This window comes from Azolla caroliniana, unplaced genomic scaffold (genome assembly GCF_043228905.1).
Source record: "Azolla caroliniana isolate FFs.n. ecotype wild unplaced genomic scaffold, voAzoCaro1.0.p SCAF_1, whole genome shotgun sequence".
NCBI lineage: Eukaryota > Viridiplantae > Streptophyta > Polypodiopsida > Salviniales > Salviniaceae > Azolla > Azolla caroliniana.
In genome coordinates, this window is record NW_028230436.1 from 33,923,674 (window position 1) to 33,943,781 (window position 20,108).

General features: G+C 35.3%; 2 protein-coding genes and 1 long non-coding RNA gene across 5 annotated transcripts; 1 reads left to right on the forward strand and 2 right to left on the reverse strand.

Annotated features, from left to right (window-relative positions):
* Nucleotides 1–504: 504 nt before the first annotated feature.
* On the forward strand, nucleotides 505–8,165 carry LOC147869982 (uncharacterized protein At2g34460, chloroplastic-like). Its single transcript, XM_087335547.1, has 6 exons — nucleotides 505–661; nucleotides 2,207–2,291; nucleotides 2,742–2,947; nucleotides 3,175–3,282; nucleotides 7,647–7,764; nucleotides 7,879–8,165. Exons 1-6 carry the CDS (start codon nucleotides 596–598, stop codon nucleotides 8,037–8,039), a joined length of 744 nt encoding a protein of 247 aa, XP_087191673.1. The 5' UTR covers nucleotides 505–595; the 3' UTR covers nucleotides 8,040–8,165.
* A 973-nt stretch (nucleotides 8,166–9,138) lies between these two features.
* Nucleotides 9,139–11,497, reverse strand: LOC147869983 (uncharacterized). Its single transcript, XM_087339625.1, has 7 exons — nucleotides 11,126–11,497; nucleotides 10,950–11,033; nucleotides 10,616–10,768; nucleotides 10,238–10,462; nucleotides 9,847–9,897; nucleotides 9,547–9,759; nucleotides 9,139–9,402 (listed from the first exon to the last, which is right to left on the reverse strand). Exons 1-7 carry the CDS (start codon nucleotides 11,474–11,476, stop codon nucleotides 9,184–9,186), a joined length of 1,296 nt encoding a protein of 431 aa, XP_087195751.1. The 5' UTR covers nucleotides 11,477–11,497; the 3' UTR covers nucleotides 9,139–9,183.
* Nucleotides 11,498–14,799: 3,302 nt separating this feature from the next.
* On the reverse strand, nucleotides 14,800–17,476 carry LOC147869984 (uncharacterized). 3 transcript variants are annotated; one of them, XR_015531597.1, is made up of 3 exons: nucleotides 17,336–17,476; nucleotides 15,782–16,525; nucleotides 14,800–15,507 (listed from the first exon to the last, which is right to left on the reverse strand). It is a non-coding gene; the product is annotated as an uncharacterized LOC147869984 (long non-coding RNA). The 3 variants fall into 3 exon arrangements; XR_015531596.1 differs by having other exon boundaries at nucleotides 15,782–16,545; nucleotides 17,336–17,474; XR_015531595.1 differs by lacking the exon at nucleotides 17,336–17,476 and having other exon boundaries at nucleotides 15,782–17,121.
* Nucleotides 17,477–20,108: the final 2,632 nt, after the last annotated feature.

The window sequence follows — 20,108 nt, forward strand, 5'->3', positions numbered from 1 at the left end:
TGTGCCATGTCAGGCATCCTTAGAGTAGGCCAACAATAGAAGTTGTGCACCCAATCGGTTTGGCAAAACGAATTAGCACCCGGGGAAGATGGAATTGTCATCTGACTAACGGACCAATCAAAGAGCCTTCCCCAAAGAAACAAAAACAACTAAGGACACGATCTCTCCTCGGGTGTGCATAGTAAGATGGATATAACTCAATTGGTAAGGTTGCCCAATGGAGACCATGACCCACTACATTCCACAGTGGAGTCGAGTAAATTAAGAGGATACATGGAGTTATAGCAAGGTAAGGATAATTGGGTCTTGAACCCAAGACATAAAGCGCCAGCAATCTAGCAACTTAACACTAGGGTAGACTAATTACAATTACAATTTTGCATATACATAAAGGATAAGGATAATTCGGTTTCGAACCCAGCGCTAGTGATCTAGCAACTTACCACTACTAGGGTAGACTAATTATAATGTATACAGTGTTTATTATTATTCTGCAGATTGCAACCATTTTGTACCACAAATTTAAATTTTCATACTCCGCTTCTGCTTCTGCTTCTCCTCGCAGCGCGGATCAGATCGAGCGACGGCGACGGAGATGGTTGATCAGCGATCTCCTCTCAGAATTCTTGTGGTGGGATGCAGCAGCGGCGTCGGCTTGCAGGTTCAGAACCTTTCATTCTCACCTCTTTTTTGTCGTTCATCATCATCATCATCATCATCATCATCGTTCTTCCCTTCTTGGAATGAATCAATTAATCCTTCTCTACTGCGATGGCAAGGGTTTTCAACCTTTTTCGATGCATTGAATCTATGCATTTATTTTACAGCTTTTGTAACGGATTTTTAGGTCATTTGACCTTAGGTTCAGAAGCGTGCTTTCTTTCCTTACTTCTCTGATTCTGGTCTAGAAATTTTTGGCTGCAGCAGTTAGAGCGTGCTTCTGGTCTGGTGCATTTTAATCTCTTTATTATTTCCCTCGAATCAGAGCTTTTGTTTCGATAAGAATATGTGTAAATTTCTCTTGTACCGATCTTCTCCAGTTGCCATACTGTCTTATGTTTTTTTAAAGTCTTTTCTGTAGAATTTATTTATTCTTCTCCGCTTGCCATCACCTCATTCGATTTTAATTTCTTTGAAGATTTGTATAATTGTTATTAAACCCCTCCTCACAAAAGGTGACCTTTTACTTGGGAATAAGGGATTTTATATTGGAATCTTTTTGTATTGATCTTGTCAATTTGAACTTGTAATTTTGCTTAGAAAAGAAAATATTAACGCAAGAAAGCAAGAACTCTTATCTTTATCAGCTATGGTGACAGTCAACTATGGAAACGTAAATTGTTTTGAGATGGAAATCTAATAAAGGATCAAAGACTTATGGTTACTGTATGCAAACTGATGAGTTTACTGTTATATTTGAAGTAAGTGATTATATTTGACCAGTCTTCATATATATGGCATACAGAAAACAACAGTTTATGTGCAAGAAATGCTTTTTAAGTTCAGGTTAAAAGTGCAGTTATAGAAACTAAAGTCTTGTCATCTCAAGATTGTCTATGGTTAAAATCTGGTTCTAGACTCAGGGAATGATTGATGACCGGCTATGATGGAGGTGAATGTGTTAATTAACAGTAACATTAAACATGAACTCTTCTAAGCAAAGCTCGTGCCAAAATTCATTATGTCTTTTCAAAAGGTTTTGCTGCTGTCTGCATTACTCTCAGAGAATGCTGCATGATCAGCTACTCTTTACAATGTATTGATTCAAACTTATGTATTGTTTCATGAAAATTTAAGTTTTTCCATTTAAATATTGCTGAAATTATAGTTTTGGGACAATCTTCTTTATTGCTAGTAAACAATTGATGATCACCTACACTTTCCATGTTGCCAAACTAAGTTTTAGCCATAGTTTATGGAGACTTCATATAGAAGATTGTGAAATTTATGACTGTCTTCTTAAATGTCTGCAAATGATTGATGGATAACTACTGTTGATGCACTAGAATATCATGAGAAGCTGATGGTTGAAGCTCTGCTAATCAGATTAGACAGACACTTCTGAACAGAGTTTCTCACATAGTTTATGAAACTATCAAGTCTTTTCAGCTCAAAGATTGTTTAAATTAGAAATTTTAGAGTTAGACTTGATAGTTGTGAAGGTAAATAGTGACTTGATTCTGAATATTTCCTAATATTTCTTCAGGTCACAAAACAACTTTTGAAAAGAAATGATCTATTTGACATTAGCGCGCTAGTCAGAAATCAAGAAAAAGCCACAAACGCCATTGGTATGTTTCAGATACCTGTCCCTCAGAAAGTTGTATAATTGTTTTCGCATGGAAATTTACCTTTTATGTGCTGGAGATAAAACTTGAAGAAAGGTCAAGAATGCCATTGTTATGTGTCAGATATCTCTCTCAGAATGTGGTATATTGCTTTTTTCAATGGAAAAGTTCATTTTATATGCTAAAGATGACAAGGTATAGAAAGTCCCTTGAGCTATCTGTCTCTCAGAAATTACCTATTTCTTCTTATGTGCAAAAATAACCTTTTACATGCTAAAAACGTACAAGATCACGAGAGTGGAAGATTGCCAATCCTATGTTTCACATGTCTGCCTTCCAAAAAGTACTCTATTGCTTTTTCTACACAGAAATTTTACTGGGTAGGATGTATAAGACAGAAATTCTTGCTGGTTAGCAGTATTATCCTCCCACATAAATTTTCTGATATTCCAGGTGAGGAAGCAAGCAAAATAAAGTTTATTAAGGGGGATGTTACGAAGAAAGAAACCTTGGAACCAGCTTGCAACAATGTAGATGCAGTCATATGCTCGGTCGGAGCAACAGTAGGGTGGCGGCTACCAGGGTCTTTAGCCAATACACCCAGAAATGTGGATTACTTAGGAGTGAAAAACCTAAGTGAGGCTGCAGCCTCTGCCAAAGTAAGGCAAATTTATATGTAACTACAATAATTTATGAGCAAGTAGATTATTGGAAATTATATTGAAAAACCGTAACTATTTTTATTAGCTAATTTACAATAATTTCAAATTAATTAGTAATTCATAATATTTATTTGTTGTGCTATATTCCTGTCAATTATCATTGATATATATGATATCTCTTAAATTCTCAACATAGGATTAAAATGTTTTATTCCACTGTACAGGTCCCAAAATTTGTCCTTTTATCATCCCTTGCTGTGACTCGTCCTTGGGCTCCTATTGCACTTCTTTTAAACACAGCATTTGGATTTGTCTTGCAGTGGAAACTAAAGGTAAATCTCAATTTCATGTTTGAAAATATGTCAACGTTTTTTTTTTCAATATAACAAGGTTAATATGTGATGCATTGTAAGACACTTGGTACAATAGAAAGCATCAATGATAGTATCTCTTCATATATATGCAACGCAAGTTGGCCTTTCATTGTTATTCTGTAAAAAACATACATCTTAAGGAATTTAAAGGGTGCATCTTATGGAAGCTTGAAATCTAGGAAGTGATAGTTTTCTATTGGTTTGCATTGTTCAGTGTGCTGTATAGTGAAGGGCAAGTTGCACATTTATTTTTCTTAATCAAAGGTCATATAATTTGTAGGCAATAGTAAGTGTTACCAAGGATAGACACTCTTGAATAGTTAAACTTCAAGCCTTCTGTTAGCATCGAATGCCTAAAGTGCAGTTAATTAGAAGTAATTAAAATGGATTTAACAAGATCGTATGTGAGGACATCTGGAAACTTTGTCTCTCCAGAGAAGAATAAGAGATGGAATTGGGAAATTAGTCCCAAATTATCCCTCTTGTTTCTCAAAATGCTCTTCCCTATCTACACATTGTCTTACTAGGAACAGTAGAGAGAGAAAACTGAGGAGTATTTTTGAGAAATGATAAAATGAAAAGCATTTGGGAATTTTTAGAACATAGCTTTATGAAAAATTAAGGTTTTCATAGTAAATTTCCCTTTAAATTAAATTGAATGAACAAAGGTAGCAAAAGCCTTGCCTTGCTTTTAAAGAATGACCAACAAACTAGAGGGCTTAGAGATTTCGCTCCTCCCAACCAATATCCCCGTGAGTTGAGGCTCATAAGCTTACCTATAAGCATAGTTGGTCCTTATACACTAGTACTAGTGTGCTTATTATCACTTTCTTTTACCTTATAAAGCTGTGTTTTATAAAAATCTTTTATTGTTTCTATTTTTGATGTGCTGACATTTAATTGTAAGTTTTTGATTGCTGAGATTTCGGGCCTTTGAAAGCTATGCACAATGCTAAAAAATTCGCCTAACATAAAGGGAACAATTTTTATGCATAACAAATGTAACAACCTAAGGATAGGGGAAAGTAGGATAATTCCAAAGATAAATATTCCTTAGTGCATTAGGATAGGCTAAATTTGAAATGATTGTTCATTCAAGTACTAGAAATAAGGCAGAGTTTACCTTTGCTTTTTCTCAAGAGGCATCTTTATATATTACCTAGATCTTCTCAATGATGGAGCTTTCTGTTGAGTCATGAGAAAGGTCCCATGGCTTCTTGAGTTTGTAGACACTGGATAATATTGTGTTCAGCCATATGTCTCCACCCAAAAAAGTGGGTTAAGAACCTCAAATAGACATTCGGTTAGGTATCATGATCTAGCCTAATGTCTCCATCAAAGATGGGTCTTGAGAAGCCAAAACCACACCTGGCTTTATATCACTGTAATTGGTAAAATGTATGCAACCTAAAAATGTAAAATTTAATTATTCAAGTCCTTATGTAAGCTTATCCACATGAACTTGCATTATCTCGTTAATTATGTTGTTAGAGGCAGTGGCTAGCACAATCGGAGTGAATCAAGGATGCCCACTATCACCCAATCTCTTCGGTCTCTATATAGATGATGTATCACATTACATGAGAGATTTGGGGGTTTGGGAGCACACCTTGCAGGCACAGCTATACAAATATTACTATATGCTGATGATATTGTCCTGATTTCTGACTCTCCGGAGGGACCACAAGGACATCTAAATGCCTTAACTATTTTGTATGGGCAAAGGTTTGTTAATCAACATGGATAAAACTAAAGTGATGGTGTTTAACACCACTCAAGCATGGGTAACAAGATGAGAATCGGAATTCTTCTTGGGAGAGGAAAAGGTGGAATACACACGCTCCTACACATACCTAGGAGTAACATTTACAGGGCCTAGGTTCTCCTTATAGGAGGCTGCTTGTGCCCGACTTTCTCGTGGGTATGCAGCCCTTGGTGCTCTTGAGAGAGAATGTGCACATTTGCAGTTCCAAGAGCCACGAACTAAGCTGTGGTTATTTGATACACTTGTCACACCAACTCTTCTCTATGGAGTAGAAACTTGGGGACCGAGTCTTAACAAGGCAAATCATTGGAAAGATTTAGAGAGACCTTTAGTGTCACTGATTGCTCGCATGATAAGGAGCAAAGCATCGGTGCCCCACGATATAATCTGGGCAGAGATGGGAGCAGCACCTATAATCACCGAGGCATTGTTCCGATCAGTGACATTTATCCATCGTCTTTGGGAGCTCCCTAAACGAAGGTACCCAAGGTTGGCATTTATGTCATCAAGACAACTGACTGAAAATGGAGACATTCATTGTTGGTATGCTGAAATGCAGCAATGGTTCGAGTCACATGGCATGAGTATAAATGCCCTACCCTTGTTCCAATATAGCTTCGACTGTCCCCATCTAAATATGACCAAAGTGGAAAAGAATAGAGTGATCCGAACTGATATATTAACTTGGAAAGCAAGATAACATGGATCAGCCCCAAAATACCACTTGGTACAAAGATGGCCCACTATAAGACACAATTCTTACACACATCGGACGATGGATTCATCATTAGGCCACCTTATATGGACATACATCTATCCGAAGCGTTGCATAGTGTGATAGGGCAGCTGCAAACTTCATCACATCAGTTATAGATCGAGGTAGGCGGATATACATGACTACCTATAGAAGAGAGAATTTGCCAATTGTGTCATCATGGAGTGGAATCCGAAGAACACTATGTTTGTCACTGTAATGTCTTTTATGAAATCAGAGGGAGATACCATTGCCTCTCTAAACAAGGCTTTGGCCCACTACACAAGGTAATGGAATATGAGGACCAATGATGCCAAGGACTTTTCTTGCTAGAGCTCAAGAGACATCGGGGAAAGTTGTTGAAGAATACAGCCACACAACTCATCCACAAAGAACAATCACAACTTTCTTTAGCCCCATCACTCCTAATGCTACAAGTCAATCACGGGATACACAAATGGGCTCCCGACCAGGACATAACAAAGGGGTTACAATTGATCGGGCAATAGCAATTTGCCATGCACGTAGGCCCCAGCCCCATGAACCATGACCTTGACACCCTTGTCATTGACAGATAAAAGCCATTATCTCCCGCCATCGCATGTGCTTCCCTCACTCTGGAGACATCTCCATTATGGATTGACCTATGCTAGAGATCTTTCGAAGACAAAAGCTACAATATATCTAACTTGAGAATCTCACATGTGCCGAAAACCAGATTCTCTCGTCTCTTTTTATCTTATATACTTTTATATTTACAGAGGATTATTTACCTTTATTTTCTGATTTTTTGTTCTCAAAGACAAGACAACACTTAAGATGTAATCTCTTGTTTGGTCTTATAGGCCATTTTGGCCTCTTAAAAGACGTTAATATATCTTTCTTTCTTTCTCTTCTTACTGTCATAAGGTATTTTATTTGCTTCGGAGGGCTAGAGGCAGTATTGGTGGTCATGAGGGAGGCATTCCCAGTTTTGGGAATGTACTACCTCTTAGACTGATCCTCCATGGATCATCTAAAAAAAGAGTTGATTGAGATCTCCCCAATGTTTTGAAATATGCAATTCAGTCTGAAGAAATAGTTAACCCTCAAGCTCCTCTCATTAAGATAATGCATCTCAATGCTCTTCCTTTGATCACATTCGAGTTTGCTTTTCACACATTGTCTATCCAGTCCACTTCCTACACATTCCTCTCACAGTTATAGTATGAACTCTAAATTGCATTGGTCATTCTTAAAATTTTGAACATTGAGAGTCACCATTCAATTCTACAAAATTTCTGTGCAAAAGTTTCACTTTTGGTCATGTGCATCATATTTGATGTCTGCTGATGATAATAAACCATCCGATGCTATATTATAGATAACATTGACAGTGCAGAATCCAATAAAGAAAATTTATACAACTTGAAATATGCCTACTGAACTTGAGAGTATGATACATATGAAACATATTTTTGTGTGATGAAATTGACATGGTTATTATGATCTATATATATTCAAGATATTTGATGAATAGCAGCATGCCCAGATACAAATACATGTTGATGGAGATAATAAAGGTCTAGCAATATTCCGTTTTCTGGCAATTGTATAGATTTATATACATGCATTTTTTCCTCTATTTTTTGGGGTTTTGTGAATTAAGTATACTTTACAATAAAACTCTTGGTGGGAGGTGATGTCTTTTTTCTTTTTGAAATGTATTGTTTCTATTTGTGAAAATGTCAATCAGAATTGTGATGTTTTTAAAACCAATCATGTGTTGAAACTTGATGCATGGTTTCTCCCAATCTATGACAGGGTGAGAATTGCCTAAGAGAAGCATACAGAAATCAGGCGAATATGAGCTATAATATCGTGCGTCCAGGTGGTCTCACGAACAAACCTGGTGGGAAAAATGAAATAATTGTCGAACAAGGTGAGGAGCTCATTGTTATAAGGCTAGAAGGCCCATAGGTTTCTTAGAAATATTCTTGATAAATGAAGGTCTTGTGGGTTTTGTTCTTTTATACCCTTTTGTCTTGCTTTTTAGGTGATAAACGTACTGGAATGATTACAAGAGAGGATGTTGGGATCGTAGTTGTGGCTTGTGTGGAGGGAAAGTGTAGTCCCAATAGCACATTTGAAGTTATCAATGGTCCAAAAGAAGGTGGCTTGGATTTGGATAAGCTTTCCAACCTTATCCCTGATTAATTGTTTAATTGTATTTAGTCTGATATATTATCATTTTCTATGAATAATGTATATATCACGAGGGGTAGATGCATTTATGCTTGACAAAAATAATTTTAAAGTGTGCCAGCAATGCATGTTCTATCACATTAGCAATTATATGGTTAAATCTTTCTGTTCATTTATCTTTGTGAGTGGTTCCAGAGCATTCCAGAAACAGCAAAGGGTTGTATTTGGAGAAAAATATAACCACAATTACTACTTATAATGTGACCTCAACATCTAATGCATGGAGTACTAGTTCTTGCATGCTTAGTGCTATTTTTTGGATGTTCTCCTTCTCTGTTTCTGTATCAGTATCTCTTATATATAAACATATAATGTAGTATATATAAAAATGTCATGATTCTTGTGGGGACTATGGGAATATTAATTTGGTACATCAGTATGAAAACAAAATTTATAAATAGAATTTGGATGTGAAAAAGAGGTTAGATGGTGTGAAATTATGGATATATCATGAAGTGAAAATTTAAATGGTATGTGATTATATTTTTGACGTTAAATCTTTGGTATTCCTTTCTGGGTGGTTTTTCTTCCATAAAATAAATAAAATTTGATATGTAAAAACAACAAATAGCTCAATATGTTTAATTATATTGTAAATTATGCACAAACAATTTACATAGAATGCTCAATTGTAGTGTCAAATCTGCCTTCCTTGGCAAAAGTTGTCTTGGTAAAATAAACTGTAGCATAGAAGGTGCAAGGTAAATTTGTGAATTCAACATTTTCTAACCATGAATACTACAAATATTTAAATACCTCATAATTGATGTTATAGCATCAATGTTGTTTTATCATATTTCTAGTCTGTACATTTGTGAAGGTTTGATATTAATTTTGATGGGTACATCTTTTGGTCATAAGGTGCATGGGATTGATGCTTTAGTCTCATTATATAATGGTGTTCGTGTAATAATATTTAATAGTTACAACTTACATGTATTGCATATGTTAATAACAAAACTTTAAAAGCCTTTGTAACCCATCTCATTCTACTTTTTTCTCCGAAAAAAGCTTTTGTTTTATTTGGTGAATGCTTTAGATAAGCTATTGTGAAATGCACAAAGGTACACCAAACAATTATAACAATATGCAATGCTCATAATATCATTGCCATTGCAAGGCTTTGTGTGCCTTGAAGGTCTGCATTTAAAGTTATGCTAGTTGATATCTCATTGTTCCATGAAGATGTTTGCTTAACCAAATTATGAGATTCATCTTGAAGTGAAGGTGTATACAAGCTCAAGTTATCTTCCAGCAATGCAAGGTGCTGAAGTCTTGTTCTTGCCAATTTCGATGCAAGTTCTGAATCACCAACCTAAAATAATATAAGTTGAATGCTTAAGTGATTCTTATGCTATACATATTAAAACTTTATTCCATTGAGAACATTTTTTCATTTTTTTTCTTTCACTGCTTTCAATTTTTCTGGGTTGGTAGAAGTAAAAGAAGAGGTATATACTTTGTTTGCCACAACCAAAGCTAGATCTCTAGAAGTCACAATTGAGTTTGCACGATCTCGCACGTGTGACAACCTTTGTGCTTTCAGTTCTTCCTCAAGTGCATCTTTCTCTCCTTTTGTTTTACTAAGATCTCTAAGTAATTGGTTCATTGTATTCATTAGATCAATCTTTTCCGTTGGGAGATGATCACTACAAGGATACCTCAACAAGAACTACAAACTAGAGAAAGTGTCATATTTTTCATAAACATCTTGTGTTAAATGGAGGGCTTACTTAGCTCGAAGTATGTAATCAATTACCTTTTGATTGAGCTTTAAAGTTTCTAATTCATTCAATGTTTGTTCATTTTCCTAACAAGAAAACATAGTGCATCAAATATTGGTTAAAAGTTTTTTGCATGGTGAAGTTCTTATTATTAGAGATAAAGACTTGCCAAACTTAACACATGAACAACATGTTGGCTAGATAATGCCAAGTTTAATCTACATCACATGATGGGTATGAAGAAGCAAGAGATTAAAATGTTGTTATATATGCAAACAATTTACAAAGCAATTTTGATATAAAAGATCATAAACATTACAAGACATACTACAATATTTTCAACTTGATTTTGATCTAGAAATGTTTTTCCTTTATGTAAGATTCCAATATGATGTGAATTCACATAATGTGAACATAAGATGTTACCTTGTGTAATGCACACACTTGCGAAACAAGGCATGACCGTGTTGACGACTCTTTCTCGAGGTTGGCCTTGAGACTTGCTTTCGATATTTCCAGATCATTAAGTTGCTTTTGCATTTCCATAAGCTCCCTTTGGACTTCCTTGACCTGGCATTGACCATGGTTTTCTTTTGACTCATACAGTTTCAACTTTCCTTTTAATTTTCCCACTTCGTCTTTGTAAAGTGCCTGTTCATATAATTTTTGTGGATTGTCAAAAGCCCATAAAACATCATTAAAAGCCAATTTCTAGCATTTACTAAATAAGAGAATGATTTGTGAGACTAAACATAATTTAGGATATAACCTTACATGTGATTAAAGAATCTGGGAAGGGAGTACCCGAAGGGAATTTAACTCTTGACAAAGCATGTTGTTCTGTTTGTTATAGTCATCACTCACTACTGGCGTGATTTGTTGAGTTTCTTTTTGTATATTATTTGACCCATTATCTGCTTGAAGTTCTGCCTTCAGTTTTTCATTCTCTTGTTTTAGCTGAAATGTATTAAGAGAAAAGATGGAAATGGAAATGTAAAAGGATGACTAAAAAAATAAACAAAGGGAACTTAATATCCAAAAAATTGAAAACAAAAGCTGTATCAATGACCAACATGGCCCTATGCACAAAAATGTTGTAACAAAGTAATGATTCAAAAAATGTAACCATTATACCGACCTTCCCACGTATCAAGATGAGCGTGTCATTTTTGGCATCAACTATCAATCGAAGGAGGGAGAGACCATTTTCCAACCTTGTGAGCTGCAAAGGTGGAGAAGGAAAAGGATATGTATTCGGAAAATTTTATTTGCAAAAAGATTGCATGGCATATAATGTGAATAGTTTGTCTAAACCTCATCAAATAATGCTTTTCCTTCCGATATATGATTAGTACTTCCAGCTGAAAGCTTCTCGTTTGGTGGCTTGTTGATCTCGAAACCGATAATGGGTTCAAATGAAGGAAGCACATGATGTTGGAAAGCTTTGATATTGTTTGTGATTGAAATTGCTAAACTAAGGCTAGTTTTGAGTGCCTCTCTGAGGGTCTTTAACCGTATTGTTAAATGCCTTTGTTTTTCGTCATTGCCTTGTTTCATTTCCTCGAGTTTTTGTGTGTAAGCATCATTTCGAATTCTTGACATGTCTTCCCTTTCAATAAGAGTTTGATTCGCTTCAACCATCACTTGTGATGTGCTTGGCAACATTTCTTTGAATTGCTTCACTTCAACCTTGTGATGTACCTGACTGACTTGACCATTTCTTTCTCTCTTTGTTGTCAAAGTTGTTGAAGCCCAATCTGCTATAACGTAAAACAGTTGGGTAACATATAAAGTGAGTTTCATACATAAATTGAGCACATAGAAAAAGGATCCACCTTATTCACAAGAAAACTAAAAACCCCCTACGTTCTTAGGTGGATCACTCACAAAATATGGTAATTGCACCAAAGTTGTTTTTTTTCACAAGATATTTGTTTTAATTTTATTAATGGAAATTCTATGGATTAAGTTTTCTTTTATTTAGAAAATTGGGGCCTTTGAATGCACATGTATGCAAATGTATAAATTAGGACCTATGTCTTCTCGGGGGATACAAGATCATTCTCATAACAAGTCGTTCCACTATGGAAATGACTTGTGTTGGATGCGCTTTGCCTCAATGATTGATGTCTTTGCTATTCTCAATAAAATTATAATGTTGAATCTTGATTCATCAAATTCACAATGAGATCTTCAAATAGTCAATGACATCGCCATGTTCAGATTCTGAAGCAATTGCGAGCTTTTTTTGGATGTTTGTGAAAGGAAATCCATCCCTGACATTGGACCTAGAGATCTTGGAACTCATGCAGCTTCCTGTTTCGGGTTTGGATATGTGCGTTGAGTCTGTGTTAGGGAATTACATGTTAGTTCAAAGAAGTGACATTGTTTTAGTAAATACCATTATGTTGTGGATGGGAAGACCTAACTGGTGAGATATATGCACACATGCAGTACAATTTCATGTACATGCAGAAATACAATATGGAGATGAAGCAAGTGAAGCATGTATATGAGGTAGCCATACATTGAAAGGGGGCGAGGCAGAGGAAGAAGTAATGGCATTATACCGGTGTGACCGATTTTGCTCATCTCATTCCAAGCTCTGCCATATCCATCAATCCATCAATCTCTCTGTCTCTTTCTCTCTGTCTCTCTCTCTCTCTCTCTCTGTCTCGTGGCGAAATGTAGGCATATGAAAGAATTAATAACGGTCGTGACAAAGACATACGTCCAACTGAATTCCCAAACTCTTCATGTCAACTGCACGCGAACACACACATTGACTTCATCTTCACCACCATCATCCCCATCCATAGACTAATAATCATAATGTATTACATATATGTATGTCTTGTATGTATGTATGTAATGTATGCATGCATGCATGCATGCATGTGTGTGTGTGTGTATGAATGAATGAATTTACATATATGTGTATACACATATTCACACACACACACACACAGTTGTGTTTGTATGTGTACATCCTCTAGGGATAAGTAAATAAAATTCCTAATTTGCTTCGTCGCTCCTTCATACATGGATTAATTTAATGATTCAATCCTAATTCGCAATAAAACAATAATACGAGAATACACCACCACTCACACCCTCGCTACCTCCTGTGGAGTAAATATGGGTGCATTGGCCCTTATTGAGCCAATTTAGTGAAAAGATGATTCTAAGTTATGAATTGGGGCCATTGTTTTTCATTCGTTCAATCAAGATTAATGTAGATTGATTCATCAAAGATCCATGTCCTATAAATTATCCAAATTTTTTTGAGATTTGGTTACAACATGGAACAAGCCAATCACCCATCAACATATCCATGACACATCAATATTTTCAACAAATAATTTTTGTCGTATAAATATTATAGCTTGATGTTCAGTTACATACATATTGCTAGAATAACAACACAAGCCATATTAATGTAAACAATCTAGATATCCGTCTTGATAAAAAACAATTGCCCACCTAGATGGATCGAAGGCTTCGTTCAATGTTTATATATATATATATATATATATATATATATATATGTTTATAACATCTTTTCCACAAGTTCTTTAGAAATGCTAATGACTTGCAAGTATTTAAAGGTTTTTAACATAATTATGATTAAGGCTAGTCTACACTTTCGTTAAGGCTAACTCTACTTCAACAATAAATACATCCTTGGAACAAAGTATTATGTGTTACATGCAAAGTGTCACTGAAACACGTTACTATCATCATTTACATATGTTATTTATTGTACTAGTTTACAACTTAAAATAGTATAAGAGATATACTCCTAGTCAATTTCGAAATCCCCAATATAGTCGATATTGAAAATAGACATTAACAATGTTTATTAGAAGTTCATAATGCTGAGAGGTCTAATTTTGCCTCTCATAATTAATAGGAAACAATACATATTTTACATCATTTCCATAAAGAGCCAATTGATTTCCCATCCATGTTAACATCAATCTCCTATTCAACATAAACTGTAAGTTGCACGTGTGCACATATGTATGTCTTGTGTAGTTAGTGAAAACATTGAAGGAACCCTCATGATAGTTGCCCTCTTTTTTATTACTGGTGATGAATTAAGGGACAGATTATGGAAAATTGAATTAATTGTATGCATGCTAGTATGACTTCCCTTCTTTTTCATTGTCTGATTTGGTGAGGATGAACAAGGATAAAGAACCTTGTGAAACTTTAGGCACACATGTGCAAACCACTATTTGAGATTCCATGTGGACACTAAAAAAGGTCACTACTATTATTAATATATGGCTTATAGAATCTAAGATATTCGACTTTTTTACACATGTGCTCAAAAGGTCTTGATTTACTGTAGGACACATGTTATCACGATTAAAAGGAAACATAGAAAGTTATCGGTATTGGATGATTCCCACTATTATTCTTCAGATTTAATATGTAAGTTATAGTAATCTCTCCACATGGGGTTTCTAAAGAATGTGAACAAAACAACCTTTCAACATGAGCTATAAGAACCTAAAAAGGAAGTGTCCTTTAATTAGCTATTAGATTTAATATTTGCGTTCTTTCATGGTTAGATCTATGTTCAAAGGTATGCCCTTCATTATATACATGAAAAACCAATGTGAGTTTGTTACGTGTGTAGGAAATCAAGTAGTTTTTTGTCCAAAAAAGAAATAAAGTACTTTTAACAAGCAAAAGTTCTAGGAGGACAAAAACTTAGAACAAAGATCCCTGAGTACAACCTAAGATAGTTGTTAATAGACGTTGTAAGGATTTAACTCTTAAAATCAAAATATAATGTGAGCAAATTGCAATAAAACAAATTTCAATAGTAGACCCCTATGCTTGTGAATCATGATAACATAACATTTCCCAACAAAACATGTGGTTGTGTTATCAACATTGAGGACACTTAATGCCTCATTAGAAATTATGGAGATACGTGTTTGCATGTTTTTACAAATACATAATGTGATGAGGAATACACCTACCAGCAAATCTTTATGAAATGTCATGTATTCTTTACATTGATATATATTGGTGAACATTTGCACAAGTTTAACTTTTAAAGGATCCAATCTACTGAAATTGAGTAACCTAGAGCCTCACTTCAATGAATTTGTGATGTAATGATAGGGACTTGGGAGCATTCACTACAAACCAAATACTTCCAAGTAAGAATAGTCATATTTTTGGATGGATAACAAGAATCTCATCAATTGAATGATATGTTAAAACAACCTAGCAGCTAAGGATCTCTTTTTAAGTTGATGGACTAATTTTCTATGGTTAATTTCGTTAACCAATGAGATCTCACACATACTAATTTGTTACATGAAGCATCCTCTTTACATTCGATTTTGTATGGACTATTGACATCTAAGCAAAAACATGTGTGATGTTCTTACATGTTTTGCCACATGTGAACTAAATTGATTAACAATAAGTTAATTACGATTTGGACTATTAGATCTTTGTAATATTTTGATTCAGAATCGAGATAGAGTTATTGATTACATCCTTGCCCTTTGGACAGATTGCATATCGATGCCCATACTGAATGAATAATCCAATGAAGTTTTTGGAAAGTGGGAACTTTGGATTTCCTCCATCATTAATGTCAACAAATTCATTGAGATTCTAATCACTTTAATAAAGGAGTGGCCATAAGAAGTTTTCCATAGGTGAACCTGCAAAATGAGTTTTGATCACATGTCAAAGTTAGATAGATAGAACTTGATATATTTTTAAGGTCCATGGGAGAGTGATTGTGATCTTTGGGACAAGGATGAGCCTAAATAGAGGAACGAACATGGTGGATAACAAGTGAAAACACCTACATAGCAAGCACAACCCAACAAGCTCCCATAAGTGAAAACATGGTTAAAGGCATAAGGGATTGGATTATCACCACACTCGCATAAAATGCTAGAAAATGTACAAGGATAGGATGTGTTGAATTACCATTTGTATCTATCCTATGCCCATGCTAGAGATGAGCCAATCCACTTGTTTGCAGGCAATGCTCTTCATCGATGGAGTAATTTGCATTTGCATGTTCATCCCAGCTATGAATGTGAGTAAAATGTGACGCATTTGGAACCAATCAACCTACCATCTTCAAGTTCGCCAATAGATCTGTAGACAATGTCATCTAGGCTTCCAAAGCTTTACATTTACATGTCTATAATGCTTTCAAGGCACAAATTCTACATGATGTTAAAATGCCTCATCAATTACTTATATTAAAGAACAATGCATTGAACTATTATAGCAATAAGCTCTTGGTACGGACCTTTGACTCCCTTATAACAAGGTGGATTGGTCGATGATCTCGCTTGTCAAGTTTGAAAAAATGCAGTAACAATGAGGTTTGATTTATCAAGGTAGTGGAACCTCGCCAAATTATATGATCAAAGAAATTTGTGTATAAGTTTGATCATGCATTATTGTTATTCAAAGTTTGAGCATAATATGCATTTCTCACAAATTTTGAGCATGGTGTTAGAATGCATATAGTTATTCAATTGGCATCCTGAGTGCCATAGAATAACTAAGAACTAGTGGATTCGGCAGCGAGATTTGAAACAGTGCATGGTTTCATTATAATAAAAAAAACTTCTTCCATTAAACCATTTCGAAGTAGAAAGTTGAACCGGTTTGAATCGGGGCCTCCATGAGGTAATGCATGTGCTGACATTTGAGACCCTGATACAGCCTGAATAATTCTAGCAAAATGAGACAAATCACAAAGCATATGATTGGAGCAATAGTGTAGAACCATCTTTTACAATTATATAAATGGACAAGAAACCCAAAACTTGGAGGACCACAAGTAGAAGATTAGGTTAGCCAATTGGAAAGAACTATATGCATAATATGTGTAATGCAGTATAAGGGACATGATTGATATGATGTGTACATATATATATATATATAGATAGATGGGTTAATATATTTACATACATACATATATCTAGGTGTGTCCCCTGTCTGAGTGCATGATATAGCATCAGTTTTGAAGAGCATTGACAGTGAGAGGAATGAGCACGCATAGGCCCTTGGAGTTTTTTAGCATGCCACAACAAACTATGCAGAAAAAAATGATCCAAAGTTCCTACATGTGCTCACTCTCTTCTGTCAATGCCACCATCATCATCATCATTCTCTCTTATTTCTCTACTATGCTAAGTGAGTAGCCATTGAGTTCTATTTATAAAACATATCTCCTCTTCTCTCTCTCTTTCTCTCTCTCTCTCTCTCTCTCTCTCTCTCTCTCTCACACACACACACACACACACACACACACATTGACCCATACCCCCCCCCCCCCCTTGAAAGTATTGGCCTTTGCCCGAACACTTTCCGAGGGTCGGAAAAACCAATAGATCTTTGCCAACGGACACGTTCCGAACTAAAAAAACAATCGCTTTTGTACACATATACTTTTGATCCACGTTACCCCAAACTCTCTCTCTCTCTCTCTCTCTCTCTCTCTCTCTCCACTCACCCATATACCCATCTTTACTTGCGCAGACCATGTTAGGGATTGTGGAGTATGATGGGAGTTATTGAACTACGTTGCGGTATCTCGACACCTCAATTAATCTAAAAGACTTATATGATTGATGGTGAGGGTGTACTAGAGCCATTTGGGTACCGTGTTTGTGCCAGCAAGGCACTATTGTGCATTCCCATATATTGTATAAGTTGCGCACCTGATACCAATCTCGACCAGTCGATGTCATTTTATTATTGCTGGAAATGCATCAATGTGCATGCACATCTACATGCACACACAACTGACACATTACGTGTCCCTTTGTAAGTATTGAATATGTGATTGTACATATGTGTGCATGTGTGGGTCTATGCCGTGGTGTTTATAAACTATAAAGTGCAATTGTTTACTCATGTATTTGCCTATGTATTAACTCTCTATATTTGTGTTTGAGCGAGACGACGTATCTAGGGATGTGCGTGACCACATAATGTTAAGGGAATACTTAATTCCAAAGCTAGCTCATATAAGTCCAAATGTTTGTATTTTATCCATGGTTTTGTCGAACAGACTTGTTTTAACTTTTTTTGCAGGCAAGCAATCCTTGGCGAAAAATAAACTTTTACAAAATCGTTACCTTTTGACTTTCCCGGATTTGACTATCATGGCTAGAAATATGCTCATGCAAGTAGACAATTACTTGGTTATTTGTAATCATTAGCCCACTGTTCGGAATAGTTTAATGCGAGATGTGTAGATAACCCGCTTTTGCCATTATGTGTGAATGCATGGCGTGCTAACATTTCTTTGACCACATAGATAAAATATTCAAGCTCACATGCAATTCCCAAATTTGAGGATGGTATGATGTCATTTGGAAAGAGGTGATCCGAGAAGGGACATCGAGCTTTTTCTCTCGAGATTTAACTAAGCACCATGTCAATGTGTCTTTAGTACCATATGCATGTATTATTATTAAGAGAAGAGTTAAAAACTCACAAAGTGCTATGCATTACAAGGAATGTAATCTTGATGCCACGATGTGATCTAGAGAGATGTGATTGATGTTGATAAGGTTGTGTTCGACAGAGAGTATATATTTCCACTCATGTGACTCTTATAAAAATGTACTTGACAAAATAAACCACATGCACATATTTTTGAACTCGTTAAGGAGCAATTTGGCCTTTTTATAAATAGTTCATACGACAAAGAATGTGCTTTCTTAATTTACGACTTTATTAAAATATGTGTACATATATTAGAGCCATGGTGTAGTGTTCAAAAAAGATGATGTTCTACCAATGCAAACTCTTATCAATGAAGCACATGTAGCACTATGAAAAGATGATGCTTGACACCACATTTCTTAATTTTATCATATATTAAACTTCTCATCTTAAATAGGGTTTTACAATACATCAACTGCTAAAGATCATCACATTTTAAGATCACGATCATGCACGATCTTACTTTTGTGGAATTACAATACTTAGTGACAGAAACATCTTTTGTGGAATGCAATGAATGAGCATGTTAACATTGTTCTTCAAACAAAAATTGTAGTCTACATATAGTAAGGAAAGTCTTCGATATTCACTACGAACTTATAAGAGATGATGACCACAAGCTAAGGAAAATTAAGGCTACTTGAAAAAATATAAACGAAGGTTAGGGTGATATGATGTGGGTTCAACAATAACATGATTGGAGTAGGATTCTGTTTTTAACAATGCCCGTATACAGCTCAACACTATGCTTATTGAATTCTGGATGTTGTTTGTTCACACACTTCATGGCCAATATGATGATTTGCAGGATTTAGATGATGTTTTGTGGCAACGACAAGTGGCCTTTAAGAACCGATGGCAAGGACTCCAATTATTTTCAGAGACAACTGCTGGTCCAAAGTGGAATTATGCCATACCTTCATTTATGTTGGATAGTGGATAGTAAGTATTGTTCTACTTGTTCATATATGACATCATTTGTATCATCAGATGTACTAGCTTTTGTATCTTACAAAAAGAAGTGAGATAAAATGTCTCCTTCTGTTTTTCTTATGTAGACTTTTCAAGTAATATACTAAGGTGTATCTTCCTTTTTTTTTTTTTTAAAAACATGATTGGAGTAGGAAAATCTTTGAATAGCTCTAGAATGTGTATGAAAGTAGTTAGTAACTTTCTAGATATCTATTGTGCATTCTCTTTGTGACAATTCTATCGAGAAGGAGCAAACCCTTTCTAGATAGCTATTGTGGGTTCTGTTAGTGACAATTCTATTGAGAAAGACCAAACCCTCGCACTCAATCCACTTATTCATATCCATCCACTATTAGTACGCAAAGAAAGTATATACATCGACTGCCCTAATATATTGAAGTAAGCTGATCAAAAGCAAATACGTTTGCGTTCACAAGTGGAAGGATCACACATTCCACTTATAGATTCCTTTTATAATCTTGCGATTTTTTTAGGTACTTTCATAAACTTGACACACCAGTATCACATGTTTTAAATAGGATATAAAATTTGCTGATTTTTTGAGATTTAACAAGTGTCAAAATGATAATTTCTAAAATTGAATAGTTTTTCAATAAATGTTTAAATGTTGACGGTCAACAGATATGAAATATAGTTAACTTAAAGAAAATTACAATGGTTAACTCAAGGCGCAAGTTAAGATTAATGGTTTCACCATCTTGAGGAGATGTAGGTTCCAGAAGTGGAAGTGACATCTATTGTTAGACTTGAAAATGTTTTAAGTATAAGAGGTAACACTGTAATCCAT